General features: G+C 46.6%; 2 protein-coding genes across 2 annotated transcripts in view; one reads left to right on the plus strand and one right to left on the minus strand.

The window, feature by feature from the left end:
• LOC120924009 overlaps positions 1-20,357 on the plus strand; it is a 742,797-nt gene that overhangs the window by 436,534 nt on the left and 285,906 nt on the right. The window lies entirely within an intron of this gene.
• On the minus strand, positions 10,824-11,988 carry LOC120924316 (probable N-acetyltransferase camello). Its single transcript, XM_040335201.1, has 2 exons — positions 11,901-11,988; positions 10,824-11,662 (listed from the first exon to the last, which is right to left on the minus strand). The coding sequence occupies exon 2, from the start codon at positions 11,637-11,639 to the stop codon at positions 10,986-10,988; it is 654 nt and encodes a 217-aa protein (XP_040191135.1). The 5' UTR covers positions 11,640-11,662; positions 11,901-11,988; the 3' UTR covers positions 10,824-10,985.

Consider the following 20,357-nt stretch of genomic DNA (forward strand, 5'->3'; position numbering starts at 1 on the left):
AACTCGGCTTACCTTGGAGAGCTCTGGAAACTTCGGCCCGGATTCACATACATCGGCGCATATTTATGCCGCCGTATCGTATCTTCTTTACGCTATGCCGACGCAGCGCAGAGAGGCAAGCATTGAATTCACAAAGCTAGTGCTGTCAAATCTGCGCTGGGTTTCCTAGACGTAAGCCGGCGTAGGTGTAAGTGGGCGTGAGCCATGCTAATGAGGCGTGACCCCATGCAAATGATGGGCTGAGTCTCAGACAGATACTTATAATGAACAGCGCATGCGCCGTCCCGTGGACACATCCCAGTGCGCATGATCAGAATCACGTTGAATCTACTCCCTAAGATACGACAGATCACTGCCTACGGCGTGAACGTAACCTACGCCTAGTCATATTCACGTCCAACGTAAACAACGTAAAATACGACGGCTTGTGTTCCCTGGTCCATACCTTTGCATGGGTTGCACCTCATATATGGGGAATAACTTTACGCCGGACGTACGACTTATGATGCGCTGGGCGCAAGTACGTCCGTGAATCGGCGTATCTCCCTCATTTGCATATGTGCATAGAAAATCCATGGGAGCAGCAAATGCGCCCAGCCTAAATATGCACCTACGATACACCGGCGTAGGCAAGTTACGTCGGTCGGATGAAGCGTATTTGTAGGTGTATCTCAGTTTGTGGGCACGGCGCATAGATACGACAGCGCATATTTACACTTACGCAGCGTATCTCGAGATCGTGTGGAGGGAGGGGGGATTCCTCCAACAGCTCTCCCTGCCGATAAGACTGTTTACTGATGAGAAGTTTGAATACACCTGACCTGTGTGTCTATTGTCATTGGACAATTTACCCCACCCTGAATCCAAGGGTGGGGGGGGGGGAAGTGTCTCGGATTTGGATATCTGTGTACATGTGTGATAATAAAGCAGTTTGATGTTGTTGTTCACCCTACACTGAGATACGGCTGGTGACTGGGTGAGCTAAGGGGTCTTGGATGGTGCTGGTTCTGGACAGAGGAAGCATTTAGGGCGGACATATAGCTAGATTCAGAGAGAGTTAGGCCGGCGTATCAGTAGATACGCCGACCTAACTCGGAATCTGCGCCGACCTAAGTTTAAGTGTATTCTCAAACTGAGATACACTTAAACCTAGCTAAGATACATCAGCCTGCGCCGTCGTATCTTAGGGTGCAATATTTAGGCTGGCCGCTAGGTGGCGCTTCCGTTGAGTTCGGCGTAGAATATAAAACTGACTAGATACGCCTATTCACGAACGTACGCTTGCCCGTCGCAGTAAAGATACGCCGTTTACGTAAGGCATTTTCAGGCGTAAAGTTATTCCATCAAATAGCTGGACTAGTCAATGTTAAGTATGGCCGTCGTTCCCGCGACAAAATTTGTAAATTTTACGTCGTTTGCGTAAGTCGTCCGTGAATGGGGCTGGACGTAATTTACGTTCACGTCGAAACCAATACGTCTTTGCGGCATACTTTGGCGCAATGCACACTGGGAAATGTACACGGACGGCGCAGGCGCCGTTCGTAAAAAACGTCAATCGCGTCGGGTCATGAGTAATTAACATAAAACATGCCCCCCATCCTCATTTGAATTAGGCACGCTTACGCCGGCCGCATTTACGCTACGCCGCCGTAAGTTAGGAGGCGAGTACTTTGTGAATACAGTACTTGCCTCTCTGACTTAAGGCGGCGTATCGTAAATGCGGTACGCCACGCTGCCTTAAAGATGCGGCGTCCTACATGAATCTAGCTAATAATCCTATTGAGGAAAAGGGTTCGTCACACCCTTCACGACCAGAATTTTTTTTTTTGTTATTGCTATTTAGCACTGCTCTACTTTAACTGGCAATTGTACGGTCATGCAACACTGTACACAAATAACATTTGTATCATTTTTTTTTTACACAAATAGAGCTTTATTTTGGTGGTTTTTATTTTTTGCGTTATACTGTAAATTAAAAAAATACCAACATTTTGAGAAGAAAACACGTTTCTGTTATAAAATTTTGCAAACAAATAATCTTTCTTCATAAATTTGAACCAAAATATATTCTGCTACATTTCTTTTGTAAAAAAAAATATCCCGAATCAGTGTATATTATTCAATCTGTGGGAAAGTTACAGAGGGCCGGATTCAGATAGAGATACGACGGCGTATCTCCTGATACGCCGTCGTATCTCTAAGTTACGTCCGTCGTATCTATGCGACTGATTCATAGAATCAGGTTCCGCATAGATCTCCCTAAGATCCGCCAGGTGTAAGTGACTTACACTGTCGGATCTTAGGCTGCAATTCCAGGCCGGCCGCTAGGTGGCGCTTCCGTATTATTACGCGAGGAATATGCAAATGAGGAGTTACGCCGATTCAGAAATGAACGACCGCCCGGTGCTTTTTTTTTTACGTCGTTTGCGTTCTGCTTTTTTCGGCGTATAGTTATATGAGGCGTAGCTAATGTTAAGTATGGCCGTCGTTCGCGCACCGAGTTTTGAAATTTTACGTTGTTTGCATGAGTCGTTCACGAATACGGATGGACGTAATTTACGTTCACGTCGAAAGCATGACGAATTGCCGACGTCATTTGGAGCATGCGCACTGGGATTCAGTTGCGGCCGGCGCATGCGCAGTTCGTTTGGCGCAGGGACGCGCTTGATTTAAATGTTACACGCCCCCTACCCGCGGAATTTGAATTCCGCCGGGGGATTTGCGCTACGCCGCCTCAACTTTACAGGCAAGTGCTTTGTGAATAAAGCACTTGCCTGAAAAACTTGCGCTGGCGTAACTTAAATAAGATACGTTACGCCAGCAGAAAGATCCGCGGATCTTTCTGAATCTGGCCCACAGAGTCCACAAATTACGGTGTAAATATTTGAAAATGTATCAATCCTGATGTATTGGTTCTAAAATGCCAGTGACAGTACAAATATCCTCCAAATCACCCCTTTTTGGAAACGACAGTCTGGGGCATTTAGTAGGAGGCATGGCGAGTTTTCTGAAATTTTCATTTTTTTTGTCCAATTTTTTTGTAAAATTAAGAAATTAAATAATTTTGTACATTTTATTTTTTTATTTTTACAATTTATTTTTACGTACTGTCAAAATAAAGGGTCTGGTATGAATTCTGAGGGGGACCCCTACAAAGAAAAATGCCGCAGGGTTCCCCTTAATATCCATGTCAGACCTGAAGGGTCTTGTATGGAATTTGGGGGGACCCCCACGCCTTTTTTTTTTGGTTCAGGGGTTCCCCTTAATATTCATACCAGACCCAAAGGGCCTGGTATTGGCCGTTTTTTTTATGACTTTTATCTGTATTGTATTTATCTGTATTTCCTTTAGAAAAGTCATTTTGTGAAGGGACAGTTTTAAACACGGAAAAATGCGCCACTTTACAGGCATACTATAGACACCCCCAGGTATGAAATTTAAAGGAATATTTGACTTTTATTGTTTCACTTTAAGCATCATTAAAATCACAGCTCCCGGAAAAAACTTTAGTTTTTAAAACTTTTTTTGCATTGATACATGTCCCCTGGGGCCGGACCCAAGTCCCCAAACACTTTTTATGACAATAAATTGCATATTAACCACTTAACGCCCGCCGCACGACTATTTACGTCCGCAAAATGCCACGGACAGGCAGATGGGCGTATATATACGTCCCTGCCTTCTAGCGGGTCGGGGGTCCGATCGCGACCCCCACCGCTGCATGCGGTGGGCGGCTTACCTCGGTGAGCGATCTGGGATGACGGCGCGGCTATTCGTTTATAGCCGCCCCGTCGCGATCGCTCCCCGGAGCTGAAGAACGGGGAGAGCCGTATGTAAACACGGCTTCCCCGAGCTTCACTGTGGCGGCGTATCGATCGAGTGATCCCTTTTATAGGGAGACTCGATCGATGACGTCAGTCCTACAGCCACACCCCCCTACAGTTGTAAACACACACTAGGTGAACCCTAACTCCTACAGCGCCCCCTGTGGTTAACTCCCAAACTGCAACTGTCATTTTCACAATAAACAATGCAATTTAAATGCATTTTTTGCTGTGAAAATGACAATGGTCCCAAAAATGTGTCAAAATTGTCCGAAGTGTCCGCCATAATGTCGCAGTCACGAAAAAAATCGCTGATCGCCGCCAATAATAGTAAAAAAAAATTTTTTTATAAAAATGCAATAAAACTATCCCCTATTTTGTAATTGCTATAAATTTTGCGCAAACCAATCGATAAACGCTTATTGCGATTTTTTTTACCAAAAATAGGTAGAAGAATACGTATCGGCCTAAACTGAGGAAAAAAAAAATTTATATATATTTTTGGGGATATTTATTATAGCAAAACGTAAAAATATTGAATTTTTTTCAAAATTGTCGCTCTATTTTTGTTTATAGCGCAAAAAATAAAAACCGCAGAGGTGATCAAATACCACCAAAAGAAAGCTCCATTTGTGGGAAAAAAAGGACGCCAATTTTGTTTGGGAGCCACGTCGCACGACCGCGCAATTGTTTGTTAAAGCGACGCAGTGCCGAAGCGCAAAACCTGGCCTGGGCATTTAGCAACAAAATGGTCCGGGGCTTAAGTGGTTAACCTTTAAAATTAGCACTTTTGTTTTTTTATGTTCGTGTCCCATAGACTTTTACGGTGTTCACGTGTTTAAATACAATTTTTGCCTGTTCGCAAGTTCTGGTGCGAACCGACCGGGGGGGGGGGGTGTTCGGCTTATCCTTAGTGGTAATTAAACTCACTTGGTGCCTTATCTGCATTTAATTAGCCTTTGGGACACAGTGGCAGCATTTGGGGCACAGTGGCAACATTTGGGGCACAGTGGCAGCACTTGGAGCACAGTGGCAGCACATGGGGCACAGTGGCAGCACATGGGGCACAGTGGCAATATTTGGGACACAGTGTCAGCATTTGGGCCACAGTGGCAATATTTGGGACACAGTGTCAGCATTTGGGGCACAGTGTCAGCATTTGGGGCACAGTGGCAGCATTTGGAGCACAGTGGCAATATTTGGCGCACAGTGGCAGCACATGGGGCACAGTGTCAGCATTTGGGGCACAGTGGCAACATTTGGGGCACAGTGGCAGCACTTGGAGCACAGTGGTAGCACATATGGCACAGTGGCACCATTTGGAGCACAGTGGCAGCACATGGGGCACAGTGGCAATATTTGGGGCAAAGTGGCAGCACATGGGACACAGTGGCAGCACATGGGGCAAAGTGGCAGCATTTAGGGCACAGTGGCAGCACTTGGAGCACAGTGGCAGCATTTGGGGCACAGTGTCAGCATTTGGGGAACAGTGTCAGCATTTGGGGCACAGTGGCAGCACATGGGGCACAGTGGCAGCACTTGGGGCACAGTGGCAGCACATGGGGCACAGTGCAAGCATTTGATGGGCACAGTGGCAGCACTTGGGGCACAGTGGCAATATTTTGGGCACAGTGGCAGCATTTGGGGCACAGTGGCAGCACATGGGGAAAAGTGGCAGCATTTAGGGCACAGTGGCAGCATTTAGGGCACAGTGGCAGCATTTGGGGCACAGTGGCAGCATTTGGGGCACAGTGACAGCACATGGGGCACAGTGGCAGCACATGGGGCACAGTGGCAGCATTTGGGGCACAGTGGCAGCACATGGGGCACAGTGGCAGCATTTGGGGCACAGTGGAAGCGTTTGATGGGCACAGTGGCTGCGTTTGATATTTTTTTTCCCCAGAATTTTTTAGTTTGTTTGCGCCCCCCAAAAAATGTTGAGCATGAGCCGCCACTGCTAGGGGGTGGAACCAAGGGACGGTGCTCGGAGCTGGGTAGGGGGCGGAGACAAGGGGTAACTCCAAAAGGTTCCTGCAACTATCCCCTAAGAAAAAAGCCCTGGACAGGACCAATCTGTGTACCTACTGTAGCCAGTCTGTGGGAGACAGGATTATTATTGATTGGTCGGGGATCAAATTCTTATTTTATTCACTGAACTGCAACTCAATTTATAACATTTGTATTGTGTTTTTTTCTGGATTTTTGGTTGATATTCCATCTCCAATTATTTAAAATACACCTACTGTATGATAAAAATTATAGACCCTTCATTTCTATGTAAGTGGGCAAACTTACACAATCTGCAGGGGATCAAATCATTATTTTCCCCACTGTATGTGCAAAAATAAAAGAAGTTGATCCTGCCAGAAACCCAGTGCTCTCCTGTGTCCCATGCCCGCTTCAGTGTTATCTCAGGAAGTGTATTGGGACTCCCAAACCCGTCCTCTCTTTGTCATGGAGTTGAGGACAGGGGGAGGTGTTTGCAGACCAAATCAGGAACGTAGCTGTGACAGACATAGCCTGGACCGAGGCTTTTGGAGGGGACTGAATGCTGGCCTCCTGCCTACCGATTATGGGCCCTGGCATTTGGGGGAACGGTGCTCTTTGTGAGCTGTAGGCCTGGGGACCCCTGAGGTGGTGTTACTTTGGATTCAGGTCCATGTCCCCCCCCCAAGACACATAGACTCTGGGAATCCTGTATATGCCATATTAGAAATAGTGACTGATTCATAATGTTGGGACCCACACTGTTAGAAGATGCGGATGTCAACTCCAGCCACCCATCTGTCTGTTGTCTGCTATAATGTAAATGAGTGTAGTGTAACTTCTAAGGGTCTCTCACCCATTGTTGGTTGTGCTAATTAACCCTGCAATTGTATGAAGGAGTTCTGTGTTGATATGTATGATAATGTGTGTTGTATTTAGGGAGTCACATCGGCTGCTTTAACCACTTAAGCCCCGGACCAATATGCTGGCTAAAGACCCAAGGGGTTTTTACAGTTCGGGACTGCGTCGCTTTAACAGACAATTGCGCGGTCGTGCGACGTGGCTCCCAAAACAAAATTGGCGTCCTTTTTTTCCCCACAAATAGAGCTTTCTTTTGGTGGTATTTGATCACCTTTGCGGTTTTTATTTTTTACGCTATAAACAAAAATAGAGCAACAATTTTGAAAAAAATTCAATATTTTTTACTTTTTGCTGTAATAAATATCCCCCAAAAACACATATATAATTTTTTTTTTCCTCAGTTTAGGCCGATACGTATTCTTCTACCTATTTTTGGTAAAAAAAATCGCAATAATTTTTTATCGGTTGGTTTGCGCAAAATTTATAGCGTTTACAAAATAGGGGATAGTTTTTTTGCATTTTTATTTTTTTTATTTTTTTTACTACTAATGGCGGCGATAAGCGATTTTTTTCGTGACTGCGACATTATGGCGGACACTTCGGACAATTTTGACACATTTTTGGGACCATTGTAATTTTCACAGCAAAAAATGCATTTAAATTGCATTGTTTATTGTGAAAATGACAGTTGCAGTTTGGGAGTTAAACACAGGGGGCGCTGTAACATTTAGGGATCACTGTGTATGTGTTTACTAGTGTAGGGGGGTGTGGCTGTAGGACTGACATCATCGATCGAGTCTCCCTAATAAAAGGGATCACTCGATCGATGCGCCGCCACAGTGAAGCACGGGGAAGCCGTGTTTACACACGGCTCTCCCCGTTCTTTAGCTCCGGGGAGCGATCGCGACGGAGCGGCTATAAACAAATAGCCACGCCGTCGTCCCGGATCGCTCCCCGAGCGGACCCGACCTCCGCATGTACCAGGGGGGGTCCCGATCGGACCCCCCACCCACGTCTAGGCAGGCACGTACAGGTACGTTGATGTGCCTGTCCGTGCCATTCTGCCGACGTAAATATACATGAGGAGGTCGGGAAGTGGTTAAGGGATGAGTTAATTAGCTCATGTTAATTGATATTTCTGGTTACAGGTGTATTGTTAGAGTAATATGAGCAGGAGGGGGAAACCTCCTCCTCAACTGTATATAAGACTTGCATTCTGGTTCTAATAAACAGTCCAAGTTCAGCAATCATACGTCTATCGTCTTGTTTATGGTTCTCGGTGGTTGGAATATCTGATATCTATATTCAGACTGGGAGGAAGCCAGGGATGGACTGGCCTTTGGGACTATCGGGAGATTCCCGACAGCCGACAGCTTGTGCCTGACGGGTAGATCGAGATTTAGCGAGCATGCAGAGTAGCGCAGGAAGCGTGTGTAATATGTTCTCTCTCCTGTCACAGCGCTCACGCTGCTCCCCAGCGGCCCCTCCTCTCTTCTCGTCCATCCCCATTTGCTTGTGACATCATCTGCCATGGACGAGAAGAGAGGAGGGGCCGCCGGGGAGCCGAGTGAGTGCCGTGAGAGGAGAGAGAACATATTACACGCGCTTCCTGCGCTGCTCTGCATGCTGGCTGGTAGACGATGTGCACCATAATGTGCCCTGTGACCTAATGTGCTATGTGCCGCATGTCCTGATGTGCCCTGTGCCCCGTGTCCTGATGTGCCCTGTGCCCCGTGTCCTGATGTGCCCTGTGCCCCGTGTCCTAATGTGCCCTGTGCCCCGTGTCCTGATGTGCCCTGTGCCCCGAGTCCTGATGTGCCCTGTGCCCCGTGTCCTGATGTGCCCTGTGCCCCGATGTGCTGAGCTCTGTACCGTGCCCTGATGTGCACTGTACCCAGGGCAGGACTTAGGGTGGTGGGGACCCCTGGGCTTGAGTGTTGATTGAGGGGCCCCCTGGAGCCGAGAAGCGGGGGGGGGTCGAAGTTGTTGAGCGGGGGGTGCCATCGAGATCGAAGCTGATCGAAGTTGTTGAGCGGGGGGGCTGCCACTGATCCGAGTTGTTGAGCGGGGCCACTGATCGGAACTGACCAAAGTTGTTGCGCGGTGGTGGGGGCGCCGATCGTAGTTGTTGAGCCCGGGGGTGAAGGGGACTTCTTACCTCTTCAGCAGCAGCGGCATGGCTCTTCCTGCTTCCTCCTCCCGGGGCCCCCTATTGGGTGGGGAGCCCAGTCAAGCCCAATGGTAAGTCCGGCCCTGACTGTACCGTGATGTGTTGTTCCCTAGGCCGGTCTGGATGAAGTCCAGGGCCACGTTTTTGTCCCAGTCCAGCCCTGGAGGAAGCAGTATATGGCGAAAGCACTCAAGCTGAGTGTGGGACTTTTCGTTACAGTAGCCTAGAGTGACAATGCTCTCCCTCCATGGATACAGTGTAGTGAGTGAGCGTTGTCATCCTAGGACAGGAAGGAAGTGTGTTACTGGCAGGATCACCAGATGAGCGTAAAATAAAGAAAAAAATATGAAAAAAGTAAACAATGTAGACAACATATTTATAGACTGATGAGCTGCAAAAAATTTACATACCTCCCTAAACCCAGCTTGTCCAGAGAGTATGGTCACCTACTGACTTGACACCATCCACAGGCAGCTTAACTCTTTAGAAATAAGTGGACCCTGTGTCAAGTAGTTGACTTAAAGACTTCAGAAAACGTTCCTAAAAATAAATAAATCCAAGGGGTCCCCCCAGTTGGGAGTAAGGAGTAGGCCACAATGGGCTGGAAACAGATAAAAATGATCTATCTATCTATTCAATCAATCACATTGTATGATCCTACTGCCAAGTGTACAGTGAAACCTTGGATCGCGAGTACCGCGGTTAACGAGCGTTTCGCAATACGAGCGCTGTGTATTTAAAAAAAATACACGGTTTGCGAGTGTTGTCTCTCAAAACCAGCAGGATTCAAGCCAAAGCAGTGTGCAGTACCGCATTTGGCCTGGGTGGGAGCCGGAGCTGAGCCGGCGCCGTTCGGAAAAGCACGGAAAGGCCAGAGGACAGCTCGGCTGACCTTGGCAAACCTCAGAAAGGCCCGGAAACTGAGTCTTTCCCGAGGTCTGCCAAGCTCAGTCGAGGTGTCCTAGAGCTTTTCCGGCTGTTTTCCGAGGCTCTCCGGCGCCCCCCGCCTACCTCTGGCCACATGCGGTATTGCATGCCATTGAAGTCAATGTGGAACAAATGATTTTCGTTTCCTTTGACTTCTATGGGTAAACTCGCTTTGATATGCAAGTATTTTGGATTAGGAGCATTCTCCTGGAACGGATTATACTCGTAATCCGAGGTTCCGCTGTATTTACTTTGGAATGCTTTTTAAAAAAAAAAACTAAACCCAGAATGCGGTAAAAAAAAGATTTGAAAACATTGGCCCAGATTCACAAAGCACTTACGCCGACGTATGTGCAAATGTGCGCCGGCGTATGTGTGCGCCAGACCCACAAACCAATATGCGTCTGAAACAGGCTACACCCCGCCGACGTAGCTTGCACACGGCGGCGTAGGGTGGGCGCACATTTAGGCTGGGCGCACGGTGCCGCTCCCGTTGATTAGCCATTCAAACATGCAAATGAGGGAAATTTGGCGATTCACGAACGTGCGTGTGCCTGGCGCATTGCCCGGTTGTACGTCCGGCGTAAAGTTATTCCCCATAAATGAGGTGCAACCCGGCAACAGACATGCACAGGTCTGCACCAGGGAACACAAGCCGGCGTATTGTGCGTTGGACGTGTGTCTGGCTGGGCCTACATTATGTTCACGGTGTACGCGGTGATCCTGCGTAGCTTAGGCAGTTGTGCCGGCGTGGTTGTGAGCAGGCGCAGGGGGGTGCTGCACATGTGTCCACGTCACGGCGCATGCGCAGTTCGTGATACGTACCTGTCTGGCGCTCGGCCCATCATTTGCATGGGGCCACGCCTCATTTGCATGGGTTCACGCCCACTTCCACCTACGCCTTCGAAACCCGCGCCACGCTGGCGCAGCGTTGGGAGCACTGGCTTGCTGAGTGCAGTGCTTGCCTCTCCGCGCTGCGTTGGCGTGGCGTACGGGGTTTGCTCAACGGCGGCGTAATGTGTGCCTTGCTCTCTGTGAATCTGGGCCATTCTATCTATCTATCTATCTATCTATCTATCTATCTATCTATCTATCTATCTAATCACAATGTATTATCATACTTCAAAAATGTATCCTATTTGGAGTGTTCTTTTGGTTCATATTCCATCTTCGGTCACGTCCTCACGTCCTCCATCCCTCTCTTGCATTACCACATCCTAGACATCGTAGCTGTAGTACACCACAGTCATATTTGCAAACCTTCCTAGTCGACTTCTGCTGGGAATGACTTTTGTTGTCTTGAACCCCAAGCGTTGATACAGTTTATGAGCATTGACTTGCATGGTCGATGTATCTAGGGTGACGCGTTGGTAGCCCCGCTGGCGAGCAAAGTCGAAGACCTTCCTGCACAGGGCCCTGGCGATCCCCCGGCGTTGCTGGTCTTTAGCCACGGACAAGCGTCGCAATATCATGTCGCTGTTGGAGTTTGGATCGGGCTGGACACCCACCATCCCTACAATCCGACCACCGGACACGGCCACCCAGAAGAAAGAGTTGGGTCTCTGAATATAAGACTCTTCGATGTTTAGTAAATCTCCGCTGTGAACCTTCTTTATGAACAGGTGGACCGCCAAATTTAAAAGGCCATGGATTGCAGCCAGGAACGTCCCAACGCTGAAGAAAGAAAGGACGTAGGAGCGATAGTACAAGTGCAGTGTGATGGATGAAGCCAAGATGGTGCAGTAGACTTGTGGGCGCTTCAAGATATAGGAGGTCGCGCCAGGAATGTAATCTAACATGCCTCGGGCAAACAGTCTACGTACGGCGTGGTAATCCCCATTGTTGTATTTCCGTATGGAGTAGTCGGCCATTCCCCTAGCAGCTCGTCTTGCTTCTAAGAGTAAAACGAGAAATAGGATCTTGTGTGAGTGTAAAGAGAAGGAAGGTTAGAAATGAAGAAAGAGAAAGATCAACATCCACAGGGGGAAGTGCGCTATCATGTGTTTATCACTCTACTGATTTGCATGTAAAATAGATTGTAAATACTAATAGGGCCTGCTTATAGACTGATGAAATCAAGGGTTACCGGGTAAAATTTATGATTTATAGGTAAGTTTATAATTAATTATTACTGTTGATGGAGTTTATCAGTGGTCCTCAGCTGTGGTCACTCTTCAACCCTCAATGAGGTGTGCAACAACCTGTAATAATGAAAGAATATCAGCAAATCTGGTCATACATTGTGTCCCCAGTGCACCCACCATGTAGTGGACTATCAGGGGGGTCCTTCGGGCAGGGCTGTCTTAATGAGAGGGCACACCTGGGCACCAGCTGCATGGGGGGCCCCTGCCCTTTCCTCTAAGCAGCTGGTCCTTGAGCCCGGGCTCCCCGAAATTGGGGTTTGAGCCCGGGGCTGCCCCTCTACATACCAGATATCGACCCCTCTACACCCTAGATATCCCCTACCTCCTACCTACGTGATTTTTTGTTTACCTGCACGGCCTCCATTGTAGGGGCCCCAGAGCATTACTTTGCCCAGGGGCCAGTGCTGATCCTGACCTCCCTGGGGCCCTAAGCAAAATGGCATGTCACATTAAAGTTGAAAAGCGCACGGGGGGGGGGGGGGGGTGCGCCAGTGACATGTCACATTAAAGTTGTGAAACGGGGGGAGGGGGTGTTCTGCTGTCGGAACTGACATCTTACATTAAAGTGAGAAGCGGGGGGGTGCTGACTTCTTACCTCTTCTCCCATGCAGCCAGCGAGTTGAGAAGCGGGGTGAGGGGCCGAAAATGACTTCTGACCAGGCGGGGCCTCTAGTAATTTCGGGGGCCCTTCGCAGCTTTGTGGGGCCCTAAGCGGCTTGCATAGTGAGCCTATAGGGCGGATTGGCCCTGCCAGCGGCCCATAATGCTATTAAGACGGCCCTGGCTTTCGGCATAATTATAGATCACCCTAATAGTCCATACTCCATCCTGCAGCACAGGCTCCCAGCCGTCATTTCAAATCCTCATCCAATGTAATGATGCCTTTTATCTTAACCACTTAAGACCCGGACCATTATGCAGGTAAAGGACCAGGCCCCTTTTTGCGATTCGGCACTGCGTCGCTTTAACTGAGAATTGCGCGGTCGTGCGACGTGGCTCCCAGACAAAATTGGCGTCCTTTTTTCCCCACAAATAGAGCTTTCTTTTAGTGGTATTTGATCACCTCTGCGGTTTTTATTTTTTGCACTATAAACAAAGATAGGGCTAGGTAAGATACACTAGGTGTGCACTAGGTGTGCGCGCCTTACATTTCTGTTTTTCTTGTAGTTCCTTTTGGATTACCCCACCTGAGGAAGGCAGCATCCACCTAGTTTTGGGATACCATATACACCTTTCACACCACCATTTTATCTGATATCTGTTACGCACACCTTGGAAGGCCTATTAGCGCTGAAGTCGACTGTGTTTTTTGTATTTTTATGGATTTACAACACTAGGAATTATTCCCCTACCCCAGATCCCCACATCCACTAGACCAGGGTTGTAAGGAAGAGGCCCTTGTTGAGGACCCCCCCCCCCCACATCCACCAGACCAGGGTTGTAAGAAAGAGGCCCTTGTTGAGCACCCCCCCCCCCCACATTCATCAGACCAGGGTTGTAGGGAAGAGGCCCTTGTTGAGGTCCCCCCTCCCCCCACATCCATCAGACCAGGGTTGTAGGGAAGAGGCCCTTGTTGAGGACCCCCCCCCCTTATGTTGAGGGCATTTGGCCGGAAATGGTTGCGAAATAAGTGGGTAGTGTGCTGCCCCTTAATTTTCTGGTCTGCCAGGCTGCATGCACAGATTATAGTCTGGTATGGATTTTAGGGGGAACCTCATGCCATTTTCTTTTGTGCTGGGTTCCCCTTAAAATCTGTACTAGATCTGAAGGGTCTGGTACTGATTTAAGGGGGACCCCAAGCAATAAATTTGTATTTATTTTTTTGAATGGGACCCCCTCTCTGAAATCCATACAAGATGGGAAGGATTGGTAGGGATTTTGTGAGACTCCACTTGATGAGTATGTACCGTACATACTCGAGTATAAGCCGACCTGAGTATAAGCCGAGGCACCTAATTTTACCACAAAAAAATGGGAAAACATATTGACTCGTTTATAAGCCTAGGGTGTCCATCTGCATGCCTCACTTTGCCTCACTGTGTCCATGTGCATGCCTCACTGTGCCCATGCCTCACTGTGCCCATGCCTCACTGTGTTCATGACTAGACTGACGTTTAACATGGGAGTCTATGGAAGGGGTGCCCAGCTTTGAAAAATCGGTGCTCCTCAGCCGTAGGTCCCCTGGACAACAAACTTTGCACACTTGTAGAGGAAGAGTGGGGCTACATGTGTGCCAAGTTTGGCTGGTACCGGGCCCCTAAAGTTTGGGGGATCAGGTGCAAAACTTTGACTTGAGTATAAGCCGAGGGGGGCATTTTCAGCACAAAAAATTTGCTGAAAAACTTGGCTTATACTCGAGTATATACAGTATTTTGGGAGTCCCCATGCCATATTGTTTTACAGAATAAAGGAAGCTGGCAGGAAAATGCAAATTACTGGCAATTTAAATGGCATCTCTATGTAAATATTTATGTAGTACTTTGTATACATCGTACTGGTGATCCACTTCTCTGGCAGATTCAGGGTAGTGCCTAGCCCCCATCCACTTTTTGTTAATCCTTTGCCAAGGGCTGCTGATTGGCCAGTACAACTGGCCCGGTTGTACCGGGCCCGGCCAATAGGGGGGCCCGGGTAACCTGAACAGTTAAGTAATTAATGTTAAAAAAAACAAATCCTCCAGCCATGACCGATGTCCGAAGCACCGTTTTTTGCTAGTTTACTGCAGAATAGGTGGCGTCATGGGACGGACTATTTCTTCTATTTCAGGCGCGGAAGAATGCCTCTTCCATGCCCGCTACTCATGCTGGCTCATGTCCCGGCCAGCGCATCTTCTATAGTGCCATCCCCCTTGCGCCGCGGAGTGATTCCTCTCTCTCCGTGTGAGAGAATTAGCAGTGAGGCGAGCAGCGGATGGAGAGAAAAAAAAGAAGCAGCTGGCATCGGCATCGCATCTGTAATAGTTTGTGGACACTCCAGTCCAGGCAGCAGCAGCATCAGGGAAGAGGTGACTCCTTGGCCCCGGCTAACAATTACACAGGTGTGTGCTTGCTTGGGGGGGGGGGGATTCAAGATCTACTACTACTGCAGCAGCATCTATACATTATGGCATTAGCGTCATGGGTGGCACTGTCTGCAGCACAATTTGGCATTGGCGGCATGGCTGGCACTGTCTGCAGGTAGCACCATTTAAATGGGTGTGTGCCATTTAAATTAGGCGCGCTCCCGCGCCGGACCTACTGCGCATGCTCCGTTTCTTAACTCCCGCCGCGCTTTGCGCGCCGTGACGTCATTTTTTCGAACGGCGACGCGCGTAGTGTAATTCCGTATTCCCGGACGGCTTACGCAAACGACGTTATTTTTTAAATTTCGACGCGGGAACGACGGCCATACTTTAGACAGCAATATGCTTGCTGACTAAAGTTAGGGCACCAAAAACGACGACTAACTTTGCAACGGGAAACTAGATTAGCGGCGACGTAGCGAACGCGAAAATCCATCATGGATCCGCCGTAACTCCTAATTTGCATACCCGACGCTGGTTTACGGCGCAAACTCCCCCCAGCGGCGGCCGCGGTACTGCATCCTAAGATCCGAGAGTCTAAAACAATTACACCTGTCGGATCTTAGGGATATCTATGCGTAACTGGTTCTATGAATCAGTCGCATAGATAGAAACAGGGATACGACGGCGTATCAGCAGATACGGTCACTGCAATATTTATGTCCCACGGTATATTTTTATATATATAGTGTGGCGGCGGGACCCTGTGCGACCTTAAAGATTGCTGGTTTATGCCAGATTTTGTAGAGAAAGGCACGCTGATTGCACAGCTGTGTGTTTGGCTATTTAGTTCTGACCTGACCATGGCTCAGGGCCCCACCCCACAGACAGGAAGTCTGTTCCTGGGAGTCAGGTGGACTCCCATCCCTCTGAGGCCCCGTACACATGAGGAGACATGTCCGATGAAAACGGTCCGCGGACCGTTTTCATCGGACATGTCTCCTGGGAGCTTTTTGTCTGATATGTGTACACACCATCAGACCAAAATCCCCGCGGACAGAGAACGCGGTGACGTAGAAGACACAGACGTTCTCAAACACGGAAGTGCAATGCTTCAATTTCGACCCATGCGCGGGATTTCGGAACGCTGGTTACACGCACGTCATAACCAGCGGACATGTCTGACGGACATGTTTTCAGCGGACAAGTTTCTTAGCATGCTAAGAAACTTTTGTCCACTGGAAACCTGTCCGCTAGGCCGTACACACGGTCGGACATGTTTCAGCGGACATGTTCGACCGTGTGTACGCGGCCTGAGAGGAGTCAGATGCTGCATGGGTGAAGGTCTGAAACAGTCGGATGGCAAGAATGCAAGCCAGGAGGCTAAAGCATTAAATATGCAAGAGACAGTAATGGTGGAACCCCCCCTGTGAGGGCTACTGATGTATTTGTGAACTTTTTGTGCTTTTAAATAAAAGTGGGCTACCAGGCCCTTAAAAATTCAGTTCTGGACTGGCGTACTCACTAAAAAACCCACCTACCGCTGGAGTCTGATCACCCCAATCTTACAGGGTATATATGTGTATTTTTATTTATATAAATACACATATACAGTATATATATATATATATATATATATATATATATATATATATATATAAAAATATATATATATATATACACATAAAAAAAAAAATATATATATATATATATATATATATATATATATATATATATATATATATATATACACACACACATAAATATATATATATATATATATATATATATATATATATATATATATATTTTATATATTTATATATATATATATATATATATTTTATATATATATATATATATATATATATATATATATATATATATATATATATATTTTATTTATATATATATATATATATATATATATATATATATATATATATATATATATTTTATATATATATATATATATTTTTTATATATTTATATATATATATATATATATATATATATATACACATAAAAATATATATATATATATATATATATACACACATATATATACACATAAAAAAAAATATATATATATATATATATATATATATATATATATATATTTATATGAAAACATTAATAAAAATAGTTAAATCATTTACATAAATATGAAAAGAAAGGACCAAAAACATTTATAATTTCCTTTTAATAAAACAAAATCCAGCTCAGACATGGTGCCATGTTGCCCAAGTTGCCATCAAGAGCCGTCCGTTCTCTGTTCGCGATTGCAAGCCGAGCGGGGCGGGGCTCCCAAACCTGTGACTGCCGTGAGAGCCAATCACAGCAAGTCCTTTATATTTGACGGTCACCTCCCCCCTCCCAGCAATAACACCCACTTAAAGGACTTTAAATAACCACAATGTAGAAATATAAGCAGAACATTTCATTCATAAGCTTTCTGTGATACAAAATGTATTAAATGAAAATCCATTGGTAAAGCTATTATACAAAAATAAATGTGCTAGAGGAATAACTGCGACATTTTAATAACGTTTAATAAAAGTATAGTAGCAAAAAATAAAAAATAAAATTCAAGTTAATAACAGAAAAACAGAAGAACAGAGAATCAGGTGACCATCCAGTGTATAACAATATCTCCTATATCTAGGAATTTGTAACAATTCTCTCACTACACTTGATACATTTTTTTCTTTACTTAAAGTGGACCTCCGGTCGTTTTTTAATCTTTTCATCTATTAAATCTTCTGCCCTTGTTGTTTTAACTTTGGATAGTAAAACATTATTTTTTCTGCCGGTAAATAAAACCTTTTACAGCCCACTTCCTGTTTCCTTATACAGCCCACTTCCCGTTTCATTATACAGCCCACTTCCTGTTACCTTATACAGCCCACTTCCTGTTTCCTTATACAGCCCACTTTCCGTTTCATTATACAGCCCACTTCCTGTTACCTTATACAGCCCACTTCCTGTTTCCTTATACAGCCCACTTCCTGTTTCCTTATACAGCCCACTTCCTGTTTCATTATACAGCCCACTTCCTGTTTCTTGTCTGGTCATTAGCCTAGGCCTATGACATTGTGCACAGCTCTCTCTCTCTCTCACTTTCCTGAGAGTTTGCCAGGAAGGAAGAGTGGGTAAGTCATAAGAGGGCCAATGAGAGCTGCAGAGCCGGAGGTGTGCCTCTGTGTTAATTCGAGAAGTGAACAGGCAGCAGCTTCAGCTGCCCACAGTTAAAATGGCCGCAGCCAGACTCAGTGAAGGGAGATTTCTGCAGCATATTTGGCAAGTACAGAATCACAGTATATATAAAATAATATGCAAAGAGGTTGGAGGGAAGCATCAGAATGGCAAAAAAAAACATTTTTATTACAAATTATGTGACTGCAGTTCCTCTTTAAAAACAAACAGTTACAATGTATGTAAGGTCTGGTCAGGGGAGTGTTTTATATACAGGAGTATCTCCAAGTCCCCGAGTCCGGCCAGCAGAACGGTGAATCGCCGAATGGAAATGCTCGTAAATACTCTGTTCCAGAGCCTTTCCAAGGTTTGACAAGGTCAGCCGAGGTGTCCTCTGGCCTTTCCGTGTGTTTCCGAGGCTCTCCGCGCCCCCTCCCCCACCTCTGGCCACATGCGGTGTTAAATGCTATTGAAGTCAATGCAGAACAAATTATTGGGGAATGGGGAAACTCGCTTTGATATGCGAGTACTTTGGATTACGAGCATTCTCCTGGAACGGATTATGCTCGTAATCCAAGGTTCCACTGTATTCTACAAACGATACCCCATAATAACAACATGAAAGGAGTATATTTAAAATCTTTGCAAATTTATAAAAAAAAATCCCATGTACATAAGTATCACAGGCTCCTCCCATGCACATAAGTATCACAGGCTCCTCCCATGTACATAAGTATCACAGGCTCCTCCCATGGACATAAGTATCACAGACTCCTCCCATGGACATAAGTATCACAGGCTCCTCCCATGGACATAAGTATCAAAAACTCCTCCCATTGGACAAAAGTATCACAGACTCCTCCCATGGGCATAAGTGTCACAGACTCCTCCCATGGACATAAGTATCACAGGCTCATCCCATGCACATAAGTATCACAGGCTCCTCCCATGGACATAAGTATCACAGGCTCCTCCCATGGACATAAGTATCAAAAACTCCTCCCATTGGACAAAAGTATCACAGACTCCTCCCATGGGCATAAGTGTCACAGACTCCTCCCATGGACATAAGTATCACAGGCTCATCCCATGCACATAAGTATCACAGGCGCCTCCCATGGACATAAGTATCATAGGCTCCTCCCATGGACATAAGTATCACAGACTCCTCCCATGGACATAAGTATCACAGGCTCTTCCCATGGATATAAGTATCACAGGAGCCTCCCATGTACATAAGTATCACAGGCTCCTCCCATGGACATAAGTATCACAGGTGCCTCCCATGGACATAAGTATCACAGGCTCCTCCCATGTACATAAGTATCCCAGACTCCTCCCATGGACATAAGTATCACCGACTCATCCCATGGACATAAGTATCACAGGCGCCTCCCATGGACATAAGTATCACAGGCTCCTCCCATGGACATAAGTATCACAGGCTCCTCCCATGTACATAAGTATCACAGGCTCCTCCCATGAACATAAGTATCACAGGCTCCTCCCATGGACAATAGTATCACAGACTCCTCCCATTGGACAAAAGTATCACAGACTCCTCCCATGTACATAAGTATCACAGGCTCCTCCCATGTACATAAGTATCCCAGACTCCTCCCATGGACATAAGTATCACAGGCTCCTCCCATGTACATAAGTATCACAGGCTCCTCCCATGTACATAAGTATCACAGCCTTTGCTATGACACTCAAGACTGATCTCAGGTGCCTCCTGTTTCCACTGATCCTCCTTGAGATGTTTCTACAACTGGATTGGAGTCCACCTGTGGTAAATTTAGTAGATTGGACATGATCTGGAAAGGCGCACACCTGTCTATAGAAGGTTCCACAGTTAACAGTGCATGTCAGAGCACAAACCAAGCCATGAAGTCCAAGGAATTGTCTGTAGACCTCGGAGACAGGATTGTATGAAGACACAGATCGGGGGAAGAGTACAGAAAAATGTCTGCAGCATTGAAGGTCCCAATGAGCACCGTGGCCTCCATCATCTATACATGGAAGAAGTTTGGAACCACCAGGACACTTCCTAGAGCGGGCCACTCGGCCAAAGCGATCGGTGGAGGAGGACCTTAGTCAGGGAGGGGACCAAGAACCTGATGGTCACTCTGACAGAGCTCCAGCATTTCTCTGTGGAGAGAAGAGAACCTTCCAGAAGAACAACCATCTCTGCAGCTCTCCACCAATCAGGCCTGTATGGGGAGTGGCCAGACGGAAGCCACTCCTCA

The sequence above is a fragment of the Rana temporaria genome, chromosome 1 (assembly GCF_905171775.1).
Source record: "Rana temporaria chromosome 1, aRanTem1.1, whole genome shotgun sequence".
NCBI classification, from domain to species: domain Eukaryota; kingdom Metazoa; phylum Chordata; class Amphibia; order Anura; family Ranidae; genus Rana; species Rana temporaria.

Bases quoted from the DNA above. Each gene is read 5' to 3' on its own strand.
- LOC120924316 (XM_040335201.1), bottom strand. From the start codon at position 11,639: ATGGCCGACTACTCCATACGGAAATACAACAATGGGGATTACCACGCC.